Source organism: Hipposideros armiger, unplaced genomic scaffold (assembly GCF_001890085.2).
Source record: "Hipposideros armiger isolate ML-2016 unplaced genomic scaffold, ASM189008v1 scaffold_411, whole genome shotgun sequence".
In the NCBI taxonomy this organism is placed as follows: domain Eukaryota; kingdom Metazoa; phylum Chordata; class Mammalia; order Chiroptera; family Hipposideridae; genus Hipposideros; species Hipposideros armiger.
The window spans coordinates 1025746-1043331 of record NW_017731761.1 but is presented as its reverse complement, the minus strand read 5'-3'; the positions used below and the strand labels follow the sequence as shown (position 1 = coordinate 1043331).

The following is a 17586-nucleotide window of genomic DNA, read 5'->3' as shown; positions in this document are numbered from 1 at the left end:
GGGGGAGGGAAGTGGCAAGACCTTTTGGAAGCTGGGAAAATTGGAAGAGTGAACACAGGATTCGTTTGGGGGCCAACCTGTTTAAGTATCCATGCGGAATTCCAACCCTAGTGAATCCAACCTAATCTGGGGACGTAGATCTGTACTAAAAACACCATGGATCCCAAAGATGCATGCAATTTGATGCAGCCATAGCATGGCACTGCTGGTGGGAGAAACGCAACCTGGTTTTTTTTCTTGCTTTTTTTTCCCCTCTGCTGCTGTGTTTGCCATTTTGCAGGTCTTCCACCTGCCTTTAGCACTGAGGCTATAACATGAATCTGACTGCCACTGCAACCACACCTATGTCAATTTTAAATATAATAAATACAGTGAAGAAAATAATAAGTCTTCAATAAAGAGTCTGAAGAAAACACAGCCAATACTCTGGGGGTTTTCAATCAAATGCCATATGGTCTCTGGATGAATTTCTCGAGGAGATTGTAGCTGAGTCCACATCTGTAAGTTCCCGTCTCGAGTGTAGCTCTCTTTAAATAGAAACTTCATACTCTCTGGTTTCCTGCGCGAGAGAGAAGCACAGGTTGGTTAAAGCCTGGCGGGGTAGAGTGACACATGAAGGGTCTAGCTCCACACCCTTCCCTGTGTCCATGACATTGGCCGTGTGACTTTGCAGTGCCTTCCGCTCTGACCCTGATTTCATTTGGCCAACGGATTATAAGGAAATGGGTCACAAGAGGGGCTTGAAAAGTGCTGTGTCTTTCTGCCTGTGTCTTGCCCTGCTGCCATCACCATGAACCAAGTGTGCCTTGACAGCGTTTAATCCCAGCGGAAAGATGAGGGACATGGAGAACAGAGCGGAGTCCCCTAGACACAACTAGCCAATTCCAGCTGTGTGAGTGAGCACAGCCCAATCAGGGCTACCACTCCGCTGAAACGACCTGAAAACATGGCCCTAGTGATTGACGAGCAAATCCGTGTGTTGCTTTGAGCGACTGAGTTTGGGAATTGTTTGTTACGCAGCATGATTATAGAGCTAGGCAACTGATATGCTGTACTGATAGGATGATTAACAAGGTCTAGTTTGTAAAGTGCTGTTCCTTATCAACTTGACTTTCTTGCAGGAAACAAGCTACACAGAATGCAAAATAACATATGGGCTCTTACCAGTGTCATATCTAAAATGACTACAATATGTGGGTAGCAACCAGTTCAGTTCCTCTAATATTCATGGAGTATGTGTACTATATTCCAAGCCCCTGGATTAGAGGAGCAGGGAGATATAAGAAGTCATCGGCTTGGCCCTGGAAGAGGTCACTGTCATATGCTTTAATGCAGGTCTATAGTTCCTGCTGAGTCAGCAACAGACATGCAATCGGGTCTATACTTGGTGGCATATGGGACTGTGGTGGGCAGATGCTAAGATGGTCCCCAAGATCTCCGCCTCCTGGTGTTCACGCCCTTGTGTGATCCCCTCCCCTTACGTGTGGGCAGGACCTGTGATTTGTTTCTAACCAACAGAATACAGCACAAAAGTCTTAGGATGTCACTTCTGTGTTTTATATTACATAAGATTGTGAGTTTCACCTTGCAAGGAGACTCTCCCTCTTTCTTTCTGCCATGATGTGAGCTGCTTTATGGAGAAGGCCACACGGAAAGGAACTGAGGGTGGGCTTTAGATAGCAGCCTGCAAGAAACTGCAGCCCTGAATGGTGTTAACAACCATGTAAACTTGAAAGTGGATCCTTCCCCAGTTGAGCCTCAGATGGGACCGCAGCCCTGACTGACTCCTTGGTTGTGGCTTGTGAGCCCTGAAGCAGAGGACCCAATTAAACTGTGCCAGGACTCCTGATCTATAGAATCTATGAGATAATAAATGTGTTGTTTTAGGCTCATAAATCTGCAATCATATTGTTATACATCAATCAATAACTAATACAGGAGGTCAGAGGAAAGGGGGTGAGGAAAAGTCAGCAGGAACAAGAAGCAAATCAAGTTTATGCCCCTCCTGCAAACATTGGGAGATAATTATGCATCATTCCACAGTGAATTTGGAGGGTTGTGGTTTTGTAAAGTCATGACCAACCTGGTTCCTCACGCATGCCTCTGGGCCTTTGCATATGCTCTCCCTTCTCCCTGGCACCTTTGTAAACCACCATCTAAGTTTCACTCACTTTACATGTCTCAGTTTTACATTGCTTTCTCAAAGATGCCTTCCCCCACCACTTCTAAGTGTCCCCCATAGTACAATTATTTTTTTTAAACTGAGCCATTCTGCCACCTGTTGGCAGCTCAGTGGCTGCTCAGCTCGGGGCCGGGAATTGAACCGCTGTTGCTCAGAGCTCAAACTCTTGAGAGAGCTCTCGTACATTTTTATAGCACCCTAATTTTTTTTCATGGTTCTTAAACATTGTGATTTGTTGCAGTGTTGACGAGGATGTGGAGAAAAGGGAACCTTTGTGCCTGTTGGTGGTATTGCACATTGGTGCAGACACTATATAAAATGGTTTGGAGGTTCCTTAAAAAATTAAAAATAGAGCTGCCATAGGACCCAGAAATGCCACTTCTGGGTATTTATCCAAAGAAAACAAAAGCACTAATTCCAAAAGATACATGCACTCCTATGTTCATTGCAGCACTATTTACAATAGCCAAGATATGGAAGCAACCCAAGTGCCCGTCAATAGATTGGATAAAGAAGTCATAGCACACATATGCAATGGGATATTACTCAGCCATAAAAAAAAGAAATATTACCACTTGCAACCACAGGAATAGACCTAGAGGGTATTGCGCTAAGTGAAGTAAGCCAGACCGAGAAAGAAAAATACCATATGATTTCACTTACATGTGGAATATAAAGAACAAAATAAATGAACAAACAAAACAGAAACAGACTCATAGATATAGAGAACAAACTGATGGTTAAGGGATTAAGAAGTACAAATTGGTAGTTACAAAATAGTCACAGGGATGCAAAGTACAGCATAGAGAATATAGTCAATAATGTCATAATAACTATGTACAGTGCCAGGTGGGTACTAGACTAATCAGGGGAAAATGACTGCATAAATTATATAAATGTCTAACCACTATGCTGTGCATTTGAAACTAATATAAAATAATACTGAATGTCAACATAACTAAAAAATAGTTTTTTTTAAATTATGATTTGTGCAATCAAGATATTCATTGGCATATTTGATTGTCTGAAGTTGAAGGGGAGGCAGAATAGCATCACGATTAATGGCGTCAGATAGAGTTTGCATCCTGGCTCCAGGCTGGGCCTTCTGGTTGTGTGCAACCTTGGTTAAATAATTTTTTTCCTTTCTCTGAACTTCAATACCCTCATCCATCAATCAGAGATACTGCAGAATCTATCACAAAGGGTTGCAAGGGTTCAAGGAGATCATGTATTTAAGATGCCCAGTTCATGGCACATATTATTATCATTATTGATATTATTGTCTCCTTTTCAAGACTGTAAGCTCATTAATGGCAGGACCACGTCTATTTGGTCCATGACTGTGTTCCGAGTACCCAGCACAAGGCCTGCCACTCAAACATGTAGGAATGTGGCACACGGCCATTCAATGAGGAGTGGAGCTCAGTCAGGTGTGTGGGTGGGAATGCTGCCCATTGTCACAGGCCACCAGTGGGCTCTGACCCAGCTCAGCCATCTCTTCATGTGCTTTGGCGCAGCCCTTTCTTTCTGTGATCCTTCCGCCGAGAGTAAACAACACTACAGGCTTGTCATCGGCTTGCACAGAGAGCTGGGTTCTCCACGCATTTATCTCAATAGGGGTCAGAGTCGGGCTAAGACAGGACCCCCGGCCACGTCTTTCTGCCAGTGGCCTCGTGAGCAAAAGGAAATTACACCTTCAGTTTTGCTGTCAGTGAATTCAGAGCAGGCAAAGAGGGAGGCGCTGGGAGAGAGAAGAGAGACCAACTCACCCCTGTCTCATAAATGGGGTTGTCAAATTCAGTTTCCACGGTGATCTGGCTGTAGGGATGGGAGTACATCAGGGGCAGGCGCAGGTTGGAGTAATAGCGACATCTGGAGAAGAGATAATAAAGGAGAGAGGTTATTTCACCCGGATCGCGAGACACCGTACAATACCTAAGGGGAACGGTTAGTGCCACTTTCTGAGCACCAGCGCCCCACAAATGACAAGGAGGATGTGTGGAAACAGCCTCTTGAAGGTGAGAATGTGAGGGAGGTGAAAGCTGAAATCATAATGGCTCTCAACTTCTAACCCAGTCAGTGATAAGGAAAGCCTAGGTACTGCCCCTGATTGGGGACGGGGTGGAGCTTAATTTGTTTTCACCTGAAAAGTGATTCAAGTCCTTCTTTAATGCAAAGAGCAAGAACAACCATAATGGGCACGGATTGAGCACCTACTTATACTGTGTGGCCTTTGAGCAGCCTTCCCTGAACCTGTTTAAAGGTGGTTCTTCTGTTACCACGCTCTATCTCTTTCTTTCATTGTGTTAATCACAGTGTGTTATAATTTGTGTATTTCTCCTCTCCTCCTACAGGAACAATTTGTATTAGGCAAATGCCTGCCTCAGGGCCTTTGCACATGCACATGCACATTCTCTGCCTAGATTCCTCCTATCCCAGATATTTGCATAGTTTATCTTTGCATTGTTCTCACATCCTTACTCAAATGTCATTCCTCAGTAGGGCCTCCTCTACCTACCCCATTTAAGGTAGAATCACCTCCCCTACCCCAAGTCCCTTTTTCATCCTTCCTGGCTTTCTTTTCTTCCTCTATTTATCACTTTCTAATGTACTACATTACTTTTCTCATGTAGTAGTTCCTATTTGCCTCCATTAGAATCTGGGTCCCATGAGGGCAAAGATTTCCTTTGTTTTTTTTTTTTATGCTATAATGATGCTCCTAGAGCCCAGAAAGCTGCCTGACACACAGTAGGTACTCAGCAATTGTGAATATGAATGAATGATTATCATAGGCACTGTTTAGTATCATCTTTCTTCATCAAAGGCAAGTTCTATGATCCCAACACCTGGGACAATGTCTAGTACACACTAGATTGTCAACACATACTTGTTGAATAAGTGAATGAATAAGTTAGTGCATGATGGAATAAATGAGTTGATGTGCCTCGCCTTGTGAGGTGTCTGTCTCTCCCTCTAACCCACAGCTCCTTGAGGTCAGGGATAGCATCTGTCTTATTTGCGCCTGCATGCTGAGCCCTCCTACCATGGAGGGTTGGTAGGTGTCCAATAAAAATATTTATCCCAGGGCCCGGCCAAGTGGCTTAGTTGGTTAAGAGCACGAGCTCTGAGCAACAGGTTGCCAGTTCAATTCCCACATGGGCCGGTGAGCTGCTCCTGAGCTGAGCTGCCGCTGAGCTGCCAACAGGTGGCAGGATGGCTCAGCTGGTGAGAGCACATGCTCCTAACAACAAGGTTGCCAGGTGCACTCCCGCATGGGATGTTGGGCTACGCCCACCTGCAACTAAGGTTGGCACCTTGAGCTGAGCTGCCCAGAGCTGCCGACAGGTGGTCGGATGGCGACTGGACTTGGAGCTGAGCTAGCTGCGCCCTCCACAACTAAGATTGAAGGACAAAACTTGGCTTTTCCCCCTCCCCAATTCCCCAACACTGTTCTCCTCCCCCAATTCCCCAATAAAATCTTTAAAGAAAAAATAAATTTATCCCAGAGCTGAGTTGAATCTCACCATCCCTACAATTACACACATGCCACTGTCCCCATGTTCCAGGTGGCGACCCTGAGGTTCAGAGAGGTGAAATGTCCAGTCCCCAGTGTGCAGGCGGTTGAGTGGATGGCAGCCCCCCAAACTGCCCCAAAGCCCCCTACCTGGTGATGTAAATGTAGGCTCCTCCCAGCAGTAAGGAGATGATGAGGACAGGGATGAAGATAGCCAGCGCCATGTTTCCCCCTTCCAGCGATGTCTCTGCTGCCGCTTCTGCTACTAAACACACAAGCCAATGAGGCCCTCATGTCACACATTCAACCTACATGGCTCCCAGGTGAGCACCTGCCCCCCTATTCCTGGACCCACTCAAAGAACTGAGGTCACAGAGCCTTAGCCATTGGAGAACTATCTCCAAGTGGAGATTAGGCGAGATGGTGCTGGTTCTTTGCAAGGGAGTCCAGACAGATCCTTGGGTGGGGTGGTGATAGGGACTACTGAGAATTCTACTCTTTTAATCCTGATAATACCATGCCCATTTTGTGTGTGTGTGTGTGGGGGTACAGTTGAAAATCTGGTTAACATCCAATTCAAGGGAAGACTTGGAGAAAATCCCGTTTGCTAACTGGGAAGGCAGGTTCGGTTGACATGCCACGGGGTGGAGGGGAAGGACCTTGTCACACCCAAAACTGGCAGGTCCCTCCCAGAGCTGCTCGATCGGACCCTCCAGGAGAGGGGGTGGGGCTGCAGAGGAAGTGCTCAGTACTGCACACCCTGATGACACCCCAACTGTGAAGACCCAGTTTTGATTCTCAGAGGCCACGGCTGCACATCCTCGTGGCCTCACCTGGAGCCCCCTGCTATCATCCATTGCGGTGGAAATCAGAAGAACTATGATACCTGTAGTGGGGATGGGGTCAGGGGTGTTTTCCCAGTACGGCTTGAAAAGGACCTCACATCTTTTCTAGACACTTGGCCTCTAGGTTTCCTCTGCCATTCTCCATGGCCGTGTCGAATACAGCTCAGCTGTATGCCAATCTATAATCCATTAACGGCCACTCTACAGGGTCCGCGAAAGTGACCCTAACACCCGTGATAAATACATAAGCACAAAACATTATGATGGCTATGATCTCGGAGCAACCCCAGGCCTCTGAGACATTCTCATGGTTCATTGGTTGGGGAAAGGCAGAAAAGGGATGGCTTTTTGGAGAGAGTGAGACCACGAAGTGCCTCTCTTTCCCCAGTGCAGTGACTAACATGTGCTCCTCCCCTACACTTACATATGAGCCCTGGCTCTGCCTGCTTGGATTAAAAGTCACCTGTTACAAGGAAGAGCCACTGATGCCATGTAATTCCCATAGCCCCAGATTCTGAGGGAACGGCTTATTGTCAGAAAGCTAAATGGCTCCAAAAATAATAATAAAAGCTGCTTAATTGGTACAAACTTAAAAAAAAACCTATATATATTTTTTTCCTGATGTTATAGCCTGGGGGAGTAGTTTTGTACCAAACTGGATGGAGCTTATACAGAGCACAGACTGTGAGGGGTTGGAAAAGACAGGAACCACAAAATAAAAACCAGACCAAACTCCTGGGTAGCCTTTACATCGGTTCCATATTAACAAATCCCACTTGGTAATTCCCAATAAAAGAACAGAGAACGAGGGGGATAGAGGGACACATATGTTGGGGAAGAGAAAGACAGAGGGGAAAATAGACCACAGAACATCCCCCAGGCACACCTTTCCCTTCCCAAACCAGGGCGATGCTCGGCCTGGAAGGTGAGACGTCACTAGATTTCATTGCCCAAAATAACACCACGTGGCTGAAAAGTTTTCTAAAAGGGTCATGTCGTTGTCAGGCATATGGACTTAGATTTTCTGACTTCATGAACAGACCTGGTGTCCAATCCCTTTTAGGTCATCCTCAGGACCATAAGTTGCAAATTCAATTCTTTTTCCTTTATAATATCATTTGTTTTGAAACTATCCTCAGCTGAGTGAAGGCAGCTTTTTTTCTGCGATTAGCTTGATTTATTGGATTTTTTTCACGATAGCACTCACCTTCTAAAGCATGTTCAAAGCTGTCTTGATTAACTGAAAGAGAAATTGAAGGCATTGGTCAATGTCAACTGAATTCATTGCGCATGAAATGAAGCCAAAGAGAACAGGCGCAGAAGCCTGCGCCACGCTTTGCTGATGTTAGTGCTATGTTTTATTTATCTTGGGTCATGGGAATTAGTGGAAACGCCTGCACACTTTTCCTTCCTATGTTCCTGAGAGAAGATGAGATAGATAGGAAAGAAACAAGTCATAGCAAGTAATAACTGAACACTCAGCCATGCATCACGTAGTGTGCCAAGTGCGTTATATACAAGGATATTTGCTCATTGAACCCTCACAACAATCTTGTTAGGTAGATACTTTATCAACCCCATTTTACAGAAGAGCAAACAGAGGATGAGAGAAGGGACTTCTCTGACATCTCACTGCTTCTAAGTGATGGAGGCAGGATTTAAAGCCATACTGCTTGACTTTCTCTAGCCTCTGCTCTTAACTATGGCAGGTTTTGGTATTTACAGTGTTTTCATGTAGAAAAAAGGCTGATGAATGGTGAGGGTCAAAACCAAACCCCAAATCCCAAATTACCCCAGAGGTGAAATAATTTTCCTGCTTTGAAATACATATGTATGTGAACCTTTCTAATTTCACATTGATTCCATATTTATTTGACTGGGATTTATAGTCCCTGTAGAACCATTTTCATTCATTCATTGCCACAGATGAACTCTCTGGAATTTATTCATTTCTCTGTATTCCCTGTAAAACTTCTCTGGAAGTTCAAGATGATGGCGGCTGGCATCTCTAAGCTTTGGCATCAAAGTTATCATGGTAGCTGAGCACAAACATATAGCCACATGGGCGGGTTTCAAGGATGCAAAACCCTAGCGTAAAGGCTTAGGCAAAAAGATTGCATTATAAGGGAGTGGAAGGTGGGGGGGGGGTCCCACTAACAGCCAAGCAATATTCATGTCCTACCTAATACCAAGACTTCATAATTAGTGCCTTGCTCAAAACTACTCTCCGACTTTCATTACAATGTGATGAAAACAAAACCAGTTTTTGTTTTTCATCAAAAGAAAACCAGCCAGAAAGCTAGCCAACCAACCAACCAACCAACTAACCAACCAATCAGCCAGCCAACCAGCCAAGCAACCAACCAGCCAGCCAACCAACCAACTAACTGCTGTTAACCTAAAAACCCTTCACAATCTTAGATAAAGGCATTTGACCTCAACCAAAAAAGCAAGGAGGTTTGATCCTAGGAGGGCTTCGCAGTCAGCATCCATGGAAGCCGTGAGCACAAAAAAGACTCTGTAGGTAGCACGCCTGGTTCCAGGGGACCCCAGTCCGTGAAGTTGAGGTCACTTTAGATCCTGTTAGACTATGCCAGATATGTGAATAATTTTAAAGACATGTCTGTTTTATTTAATTAAACCAAACTTAAATCAGTTTTCATATTAACTCATTTCCCAGGTCATGTGATGCTGAAAATCATTTGGGCTAGATTCTGTTGTATTTCTTAATTTATATAAGAGTTTAATTTCTTTACATCTCATAACCTTTGGGAACCAAGTGGTTACGAGAAGCAGGTGCAAGAGGCAGGAAATGTTTAAGCCACATTGTGGAAGCAGGAGTTAAAAACAGGATGGCTCTCCTTTATGATAAAAACCTGAGCTTGAAAGAGCCCTGATAATAAGTGAAAATGAAAATGCGAAGCAAGGAGAAGGCACTGTGTCATAGTTTAATTGGCAGCCATTGTTTTCTTTCTCAGTGGTGCAGAAAATAACGATGGTATCTTAGCTTTAATGAAATACAGTAGCTCGGCTTTTTTAGAGTAGATTCAGAATTCCTCCAAGCCAAGTCCTGACATCTCTGGGTCCCTCAGTCCCCCATGTCGCCAGTTGGTTTCTTTACCTTTACAAACAGGTAGGGGCCCGTTCCAGTGTGACGGCTGTCCCAGGATGCATCGGATGGTCACTTCGCCCATCAGTTCGAAGCCCTCGTAACACATGAAGGTGAGGGACTCCCCTGGCAGGTAGAGTCGCTTGTATAGGATTTGGTACCCATTTTCAGGTAGCCCGGGGTTGTCACAGGCCAGAGACTCTTCCGCTGAAATGCAAGCCGAAAGGAGCTCTGATGAGATGATGCAGATCTTTGGGGACTCCTACCCAGAAGCTTTGGCCAGTCTCTCCATCATCCTTTCTCTACATTCCCACCTCGCACTGAGCTGTTTCCATTCCTCAAACTCACCTTTCTCTCTCCTACCTCTGGGCATGGCTTATTCATGGGCATGGTAGAATGTACTGGGCTGTAGAATCTGGGTTAAATTCTTGGTTCTAGGAGTCTGAGGGGGCAGGGTGAAAAAGGTGAAGGCATTAAGAAGCACAAATTGGTAGTTACAAAATAGTCATGGGGATGTAAAGTAAGGTATAGGGAATATAGTCAATAATAAGGTGATATGAGTATAGTGCCAGGTGGGTCCTAGGCTAGTCAGGGGGATCACTTCTTTTTTTTTTTTAATATTTTTTATTAGTTCCAGGTGAAAGGAATCACTTTTTTAAAAAAAGATTTTTATTGGGGAATTGGGGGGTTAGGAACAGTGTTGGGGAATTGGGGGAAGGGGAACAGACAAGTTGCTGTCGTTTTTTGTTCTTCAGTCTAGTTGTGGAGGACGTTGCTTCACTGGCCCAAGTTGGCACCATCACTGCGCTCTTCCCGGGCGAGGCAGATCAGTCGCCGGCTTCTGGACGGCCGCTCACTGCGGCTGCTGGCAGCTCACGCTGGCTGCTGGCTACACATGGTAGCCCATGGCAACCCACTGCAGCAGGGGCTGCAGCCTACGCCGGTGACTCATGGCAGCCCAGCTCCAGGTTGAGCTGTTGTTCAGCATCTTAGCTGTGGAGGGCAGTGTCACTGGCCCTCATATGTGGGATCCGAACCGGGGCCCTGTGGCATCCCAAGCCAGTTCTTAACCATCGCGCCACTCGGCCGGCCCAAAAGGAATCACTTCTTAAAGGATACAAATGTCTAACCACTATGCTGTAGACCTGAAATTAACATAAAATCATATTGAATATCAACTGTAATTGAAAAATTAAAAAGGGGGGAAAAGATGAAAGGGAATAAAAGTTCCAAATTTTCGGGTATAAAATAAGTCATGGAGATGTAACGTACAGCATGGGGAATATAGTTAATAATATTGCGATAGTGTGGCAGGGGGTCAGATGGTTGCTGGACTTATCATCGTGATCACTTCTTTAGGTATATAAATGTTGAATAACTATTGTGTACTCCCGAAACTAATATAATATTGTATGTTAGCTATATTTTAAAAAAAAATCTTTAAAAAAAACCTTGATTCTGCTCCTTACTAGCTGTGTGACCTCCAGCAAAGGCCACAACCTCTCTGAGCCTCAGCTTCCTTATCAGTAAAATGGGAATAACAGTAGTACCTATCTCATAGCAACTTGGAAGATTAAATAAGGTAATGAATGCATGCTCTTGGCATGTCCCAGGTACTCAGTAAAGGATATGGATGGTGGTGTTAAATTATGAAACATTCCTTCTGCTTCTCACCTTACCCTTCACCTGCCCACCCAGCCTGGACAAGATAACCTTGTCTTTCAATACTCAAGTTTTCATTTCTCCACCTCCAGGGAGCCTTCCTTGATCTCCCCTACCCCTAATGGAGTCACGAATCTTTCTAGCTCTTCCTCCACGCCAGCACTGCATATACTGTGTTGTATTCAATCATTTAATATCAGTTTTCCTCACGGGATGAGTGAGCTCATTAAGGCGTGTTTGAAGTTCAGGGCTTGGCATACGGAAGGAGCATCATAAGTAACTCCTGTGGGTGAAATACTCCCTCGTCTGCAAAATAGGCCATCTTGCAGGGTTTCGATGAGGATTAAATGAGCTCCCTCATGCGTGAGAGGTGAGTAGCATAGAGTGAGCGCCCAACAAACACTGGTTATTTTTACAGCCTTCACATTTGTTGTCTATTTTCATACCAACCGTGCTATTGTTTACTTAATACTTTTATTTCTATCACTTGCTTTTCCACTTAAATAGGGCCATACAATTTTGCCTCACCCTAAATAATATTCCAATGATCATGGTTTTCAAACGTCTGTTTAAATTTTCTTAACAAAACACCAAAAAGTTAACCTGGGCATGATCTAACACCACATTAGTACCACCCATGGGGTAATATAACCCTCCTTGGGAAAGGCAGCCCCATGCACTGCACTTTACAGTTTAGGAGCTCCCAGGGTCTAGAGAGTTCACGCTTTTCGTTTTCTCCAGCAGAAATTCCTCTGCCCCTATGTGCCAGGTTTGTGCGAGGAGCTGGGTATAGAGTGGTGAACTAGAGAAGCACGGTTTCTATTTTCCCAGAACTTAGTCGAGTGTGTGAGAGAGAGAACGCAGTCAGGTGATTGCAACCCAGGGCGATAACAGCCCGGGTCACGGGTGTGAAGGTCAGGGAAGGCTTCCAGAGGAAACCTGGAAATTCAGTGCTCTGCCGGGACAGAGCAAGGACTCAGGCCTGGCGAGGTGTGAGGGGTGGGATGCTGGTCGATTCCCTGCTGCTTTCCTCCGTCCTGGGTGGAGGGGAAGGAAGGGATTCTTTTAAGGCAAATCCCATGTATTACCTGCAATGTAGTAAAGTGGCCAGCAGGTGGCAGTGGTCACCCAGGAGAATGTCTCCACAACCTTTCCCCGAATTTCGTTTCATAGGTGAACAGATTAGTGAGTCCAACAAATATTTATTGAGCACCTTCTATGTGCCAGGCACTGTTCTTGGCCCCGGTCATACAATGATGAACAAGACAGATATGGCCCCTGCCTTCATGTAACGTAACATTCATATAAGCCACAAATAGTTTCTGGATCCGCCCCCGTGCTAGGTGCTGTCCTGGCCCTGGGGTGACAGACTATGACAAAGGATAAGTTCTTAGGCCTGGATGTAAATTAAATAGGACGTTGCCAGAAGGTTTGACGATGAGGGGAGGCACCCCCAGCCGTCAACTAGCTGCACTAAAATCCCCCTAGATTATTCAGTGCCCTGGCCCCACCCCTAAGGCATTTGATTTAATTAGTCCCCCAGAGTATTCTTTTTAAAGTTCCCCAGGTGATTCTAGACTTCAGCCAGAGTTTTAGAGGTGAAAGGTTTAGGGCTCAGAACCACAATAAATGAATCATTTAATTAATTTCCAAAATATTCAAACACCCAGTGTGTACCAGGTGATTTGCAGATATTCTTTTCAATTCTTCCCCAAATCCTTAAAGGTAATAACAGTAATGACCAGAATAGCTAACATTTACTGACAGCGTCTTATGCATCAGGGACTATTTGGGGTTTTATATCTAGGAACTCATTTAATTATCATAACAACCCCCAGGCACAGATATCTATCCTCACCATCTCCATTTATATCTGAGCAAATAAAGCACAGAACTGTTGGGTGTCCTGTTAAGCCAATTAGCAGGGGAGAGAGGCGTCAAAAGCACATGGCCCAAGCTCGCTGTTGATCAATGCACCATAGAGCCACTTTACAGATGAGAAAACGGAGGCTGGGGGGGGTCACTTGTGAGAGATCCCACAAGAAGGAGATGGCTGAGCTGTGATTCGAGTCCAGGGTCTCTGTAAAGTCAGTCTGATTCAGTTTCGATCCGGCCATTGGTAAAATTCTGAGAAGAATTCCACATGGAATACTTCTCTGGCAGAAACCAGTTTTCTCCTGAGAGCATTTGTATTTATCTTCATCTCCCAGAAGATGGCTAGAGAGTGACAAACAAAGTGACTTGAATTTGACATGGGAGGCTTGACTCTGCGTGTGAACTTGGGTGCATCACTTTACATCTCGGAACTTCCTTTTTCCTGCCTGTTAAGTGAACAGACTGGACCAAGGACCCCATCCTTAGCTTAGACGTGGCTGGGCAATGACGTTCACACTCCAAGGATGTACCCACACTTTGAAATGAGATTGTCTAAGGCAGGTTTTCTCAACCCAGATTCTATTGACATTTGGGGTTGGGTAATTCCTTGTGGTGGTGGTGGGAGGCTGTCCTGGGCCTTATAGGATGTTTAGCAGCATCTTTGGCCTCTACTCACTAGATGCCAGTAGCACCCGTTGTCCTTTCTTTGGACAACCAACAATGTCTCTAGAAATTGCCATTGACAGATGTCTCCTGGGCAGCAAAACCATCCTTAGATCCACTGGTCTAAGGTTTAAACAATTCTGTTGCAATCTGTGTGACTTCATCCCATTCTCTCCCAGGAATTCAAGTGAGTTAGACTGATGGTCTTATACACGTGATCACAAACCTAACCCCATTTCTATTGTTTTTCATTCTTCCCCCTCTTTAACTATAAGAAAAAAAAAAGCACATTTTAGGAGCACATTAGAGCAAACGCTAAAAAATGAGGTTTGTTAGTTATTGTTATGAATGGTTTATAATATACCTCAAGCAGTCGTGGAACAGTGAAACTGAGTGGTGAGTAGTCAAACTGTGTTTGCTGAGCATTTATTAGATGCCAGACACAGTATTATGAACTTTTATATTTATGGTTGGCATGACCATTTTTAAAAATTATTTTTAACAAGCACACTGGCTTATTCAAAGTCACACAGCTGGCACATGGCAGAGTTGGATGCAAACCCAGACATGCTGGATTTTGAATCATGTGCATTTAATAATTCTGCTGTAATGAAGGGCCCCTTTTTGTGCTCAAATACCTTGAGCTATCATGGATTTCCTCTGAGCGACTGCTTTCTCAGAGATAGGAATTTCTAAACGAACATGGGCACCCAGCTAGTGCCTGGCATGCTGGCCCAGATGAGGACACCTGGGACAGTTCATCCATGGGAGCTTTTACTAAGGTCACAGTCCGGCCATGTGGGCTCTCCCTAGGCCAGGAAATTGTCAGGTCTCACATTTGTGGTGTTCTGGGGGCAGGGTTGGGAAGGGCTAGAGCCTCGTGGGGAATCTTTATGTGCCTCCCTAGAGAGCCCCCCATTAAACCCTCACTGAATGTCTCAGATCCTCATTATTCTAGGTAACGTGGTTTATATCTTCTGGATGGGAGCCTGAGGAGTCATCCACCATGCCACCATCAAAGGAGGAAAGTTACAAAGAAGCCGCGGGGTGTAATAAAGCCCCCATTGGTATCGCTAACAATAACAACGGCAGTAATCGTAACAAATACTGTCATTTGTTGAGACTGCAGGGCCCGAGGGATACAAGAACCAATTGGGTATACCCTCCTAGCAAGTGAGTTATTTGAGTCTCTGAACATATAAAGAGATCATTTCAATAAACTACAGCAAGTGCTGTGATCGCTGTAACTGTAAGTGCCATGGGAGCTCAGAGGAGAGAAACGTGGCTGGGCAATCCGGGAGGCTTCCTGGAGGTGGTGACGCTGGTGATCCATTGTTATTTCCTTCATAGACTTATCATTTCTCCCCTCGTCTCCCACAGATCCCAGGCTCTATGAGAACGTGGATCATGTCTGTTTACACATTGCTGTATGTTCAGGACCTAGCATCATGGTTCCCAAATAGGGCACCAATGTGCCCTGGGGTGCCACCATGAACTCACAGCTGTACTGTGAGATTAAAAAAATTTTTGAAGACACAAGGGGCTGGCTGGGTGGCTCAGTTGGTTACAGTGCATGCTCTTAACAACAAGGTTGCCAGTTTGATTCCCACATGGGCAGGTAGGCTGCACCCCCTGCAACTAGATTGAAAATGGTGACTGGACTTAGAGCTGAGCTGCACCCTCTAAGATTGAAGGAAAACAACTTGACTTGGAGCTGATGGTCCTGGAAAAACACAATGTTCCCTTCCTCAATTCCCCAACACTGTTCCCTTCCACAATTCCCCAATAAAATCTTTAAAAAAATTTTTTTTTTGAGGACACAGAGTGACATCTCTTAGACCCGTAGGAACTAGCTCCAGTAAGTTCACAGTTTAAACATGTGATAGAGCTACCTTCCTTTTAACGATGCCCTATCTTTGCCAAGCGGGTGTTCCATGGTTGCTGTGTTGAAAGGAAAGAATTGTAACTAATCAACGTGGACTAGGACATGCGGTGGCAGAGTCCAGCCTGATGCTAATGTTTGAGAAGTTTGGCGCAGCCTCACAGGCACCTCTGTAATAGTAACTGTAGTTATTTAAGACTGGAATAAAAATGTAATATTTTCTTTGAAGTTATGTGCATGACTTTCACAAATGCTACTAAGTTATCCAGCTATAGCTACTTATTAAGTTGTTTAGACCTAGTTGCTTAATAAATGGAATTGTTAGGTATTTTTGGCTGGAATGTATATGAAAAAATTCCTGAGACACCAAGGGCACTGTGACATGAGAGAGTTTGGGAATCTCTGTCCTGACATGTGCCTGCATATAGGAGGTGCTTATTGAATGACCAAACGACTTGCTTCCAATGACCTTGCATGGGAGGGAGTATTATTTTCTTTTCAGCCCTCAAATGAGAACTCTGAGGCCCAGAGAGGGTAAGCTACTTGCCCAAGGTCACCCAGCAGAGCTGGAGGGACTGTGTATCCCAGACTCTTTCCTTTACTGATGCCTGACCTGTCTGTTCTTGAAGTGGCTTGGGGTAAATGGACTAGGGGAGAAAAGACATGGCTTTGAGTCTCAGCTGGACCAAACTACCACCGTGGGCAAACGACCCTGAACAGAAGCTATAGACAGAGCTTATACAATTTGCTTTGTCTGCTTTGTGAGCTCATGGGTGGAAGGGCTTTGCTTAGAAACTGGGACTGCAGAGCGATGAGGTGGGAAGGTGATGCTTTTGGGGTTCATCAGGCTTGAATTGGAATCCTAGGCTCTCCCCACCCTCTCTGGGCCTCCTTTACCTGCTTTAAGTGGACACACATACCGTTCATGCAGTTTTGTGAGGGTAAAACGTGTTAATGTTGGGGAAGGGCACGGCTCAGCGAAGGTGCCCATCAAATCAGGGCTGGTTTTTTTGTTCAGTAGAGGAAACGTTTTAAAGCTGTTTTATGTCTACTAACTTTGTCCTTAAAAATACCCTCAGAACCCAGGCTATCACCTCTCTCTCACTGGGGGGACATTGCTGCAAGGATGTGACTATTCTCTTACCGCACGTGTCATCTCCCGTCAGCCTCTGGAACCACATGTTGGCTTCTCCCTCAGGTTTCTGGGAGGATCATGAGTCTTCAGACACCCAGCTTGGCTTGTGAACTCATTAGCATGGGTGTCAGGGAAGCTGTCTGCAGTGAGTCCTGCAGATCCTGACGCTGAGATTTCAGGGAAAGGCGGCTCTGAAGGGAGGGAGGCGTGCTTCTCGGAAAGCTAGCCGCCAGGGCAGCCTGGGGAGTCTTTGGAGGCTGTGCCTCATTAGTGAAGTGCCTTTCCTTTCTTTTAAAAAAAAATGATATCTCTGCCTTTCAGTATTTTACATCAGCTTTTATTTTTCGTTTTTCATGTCTGGGTCTCTGCAGTCTGAAAAAAAATTACTCAAGCGGCTTCTCATCACCCTGACTGGTCACTAAGGAGGAAAAGAGAAGTATAATTTGTTTCCTAGGTGGCCATGAGGAAGGGCCCCAGACTAGAGGGCTTACCACAGTGGAAATTTCCGGTCTCACAGACTTCTGGAGGCTGGAAGTCTGAGATCAAGGTGGCAGCAGGGCCTGGCTTCCTCTGAAACCTGTAGGGGAGGTTTTGCCTCTCCCCAGCTTCCTGTAATAGCTGGGAGATCTTTTTTTTTTTTTTTTAAAGATTTTTATTGGGGAATTGGGGGATGGGAACAGTGCTGGGGAATTGGGGGAAGGGGAACAGACAAGTTGCTG

The 17586-nt window shown here is 45.2% G+C and overlaps 1 protein-coding gene across 8 annotated transcripts in view; it reads right to left on the bottom strand.

Annotated features, from left to right (window-relative positions):
• Positions 1–6: 6 nt before the first annotated feature.
• The window catches only part of SEZ6L (seizure related 6 homolog like), a 188421-nt gene continuing 170841 nt past the window's right edge, over positions 7–17586 (bottom strand). For 2 of the 8 annotated variants that reach the window (XM_019663959.1, XM_019663963.1), the window contains 5 exons: positions 9663–9857; positions 7749–7781; positions 5847–5961; positions 3952–4054; positions 7–559 (listed from right to left, as the gene is read on the bottom strand). In XM_019663959.1, the coding sequence (XP_019519504.1) occupies positions 530–559; positions 3952–4054; positions 5847–5961; positions 7749–7781; positions 9663–9857 (476 nt within the window). In that variant the 3' untranslated portion in view covers positions 7–529. The remainder of the gene's footprint in view (positions 560–3951; positions 4055–5846; positions 5962–7748; positions 7782–9662; positions 9858–17586) is intronic. The other 6 variants (XM_019663961.1, XM_019663962.1, XM_019663964.1 and 3 more) reach the window with 6 other exon arrangements.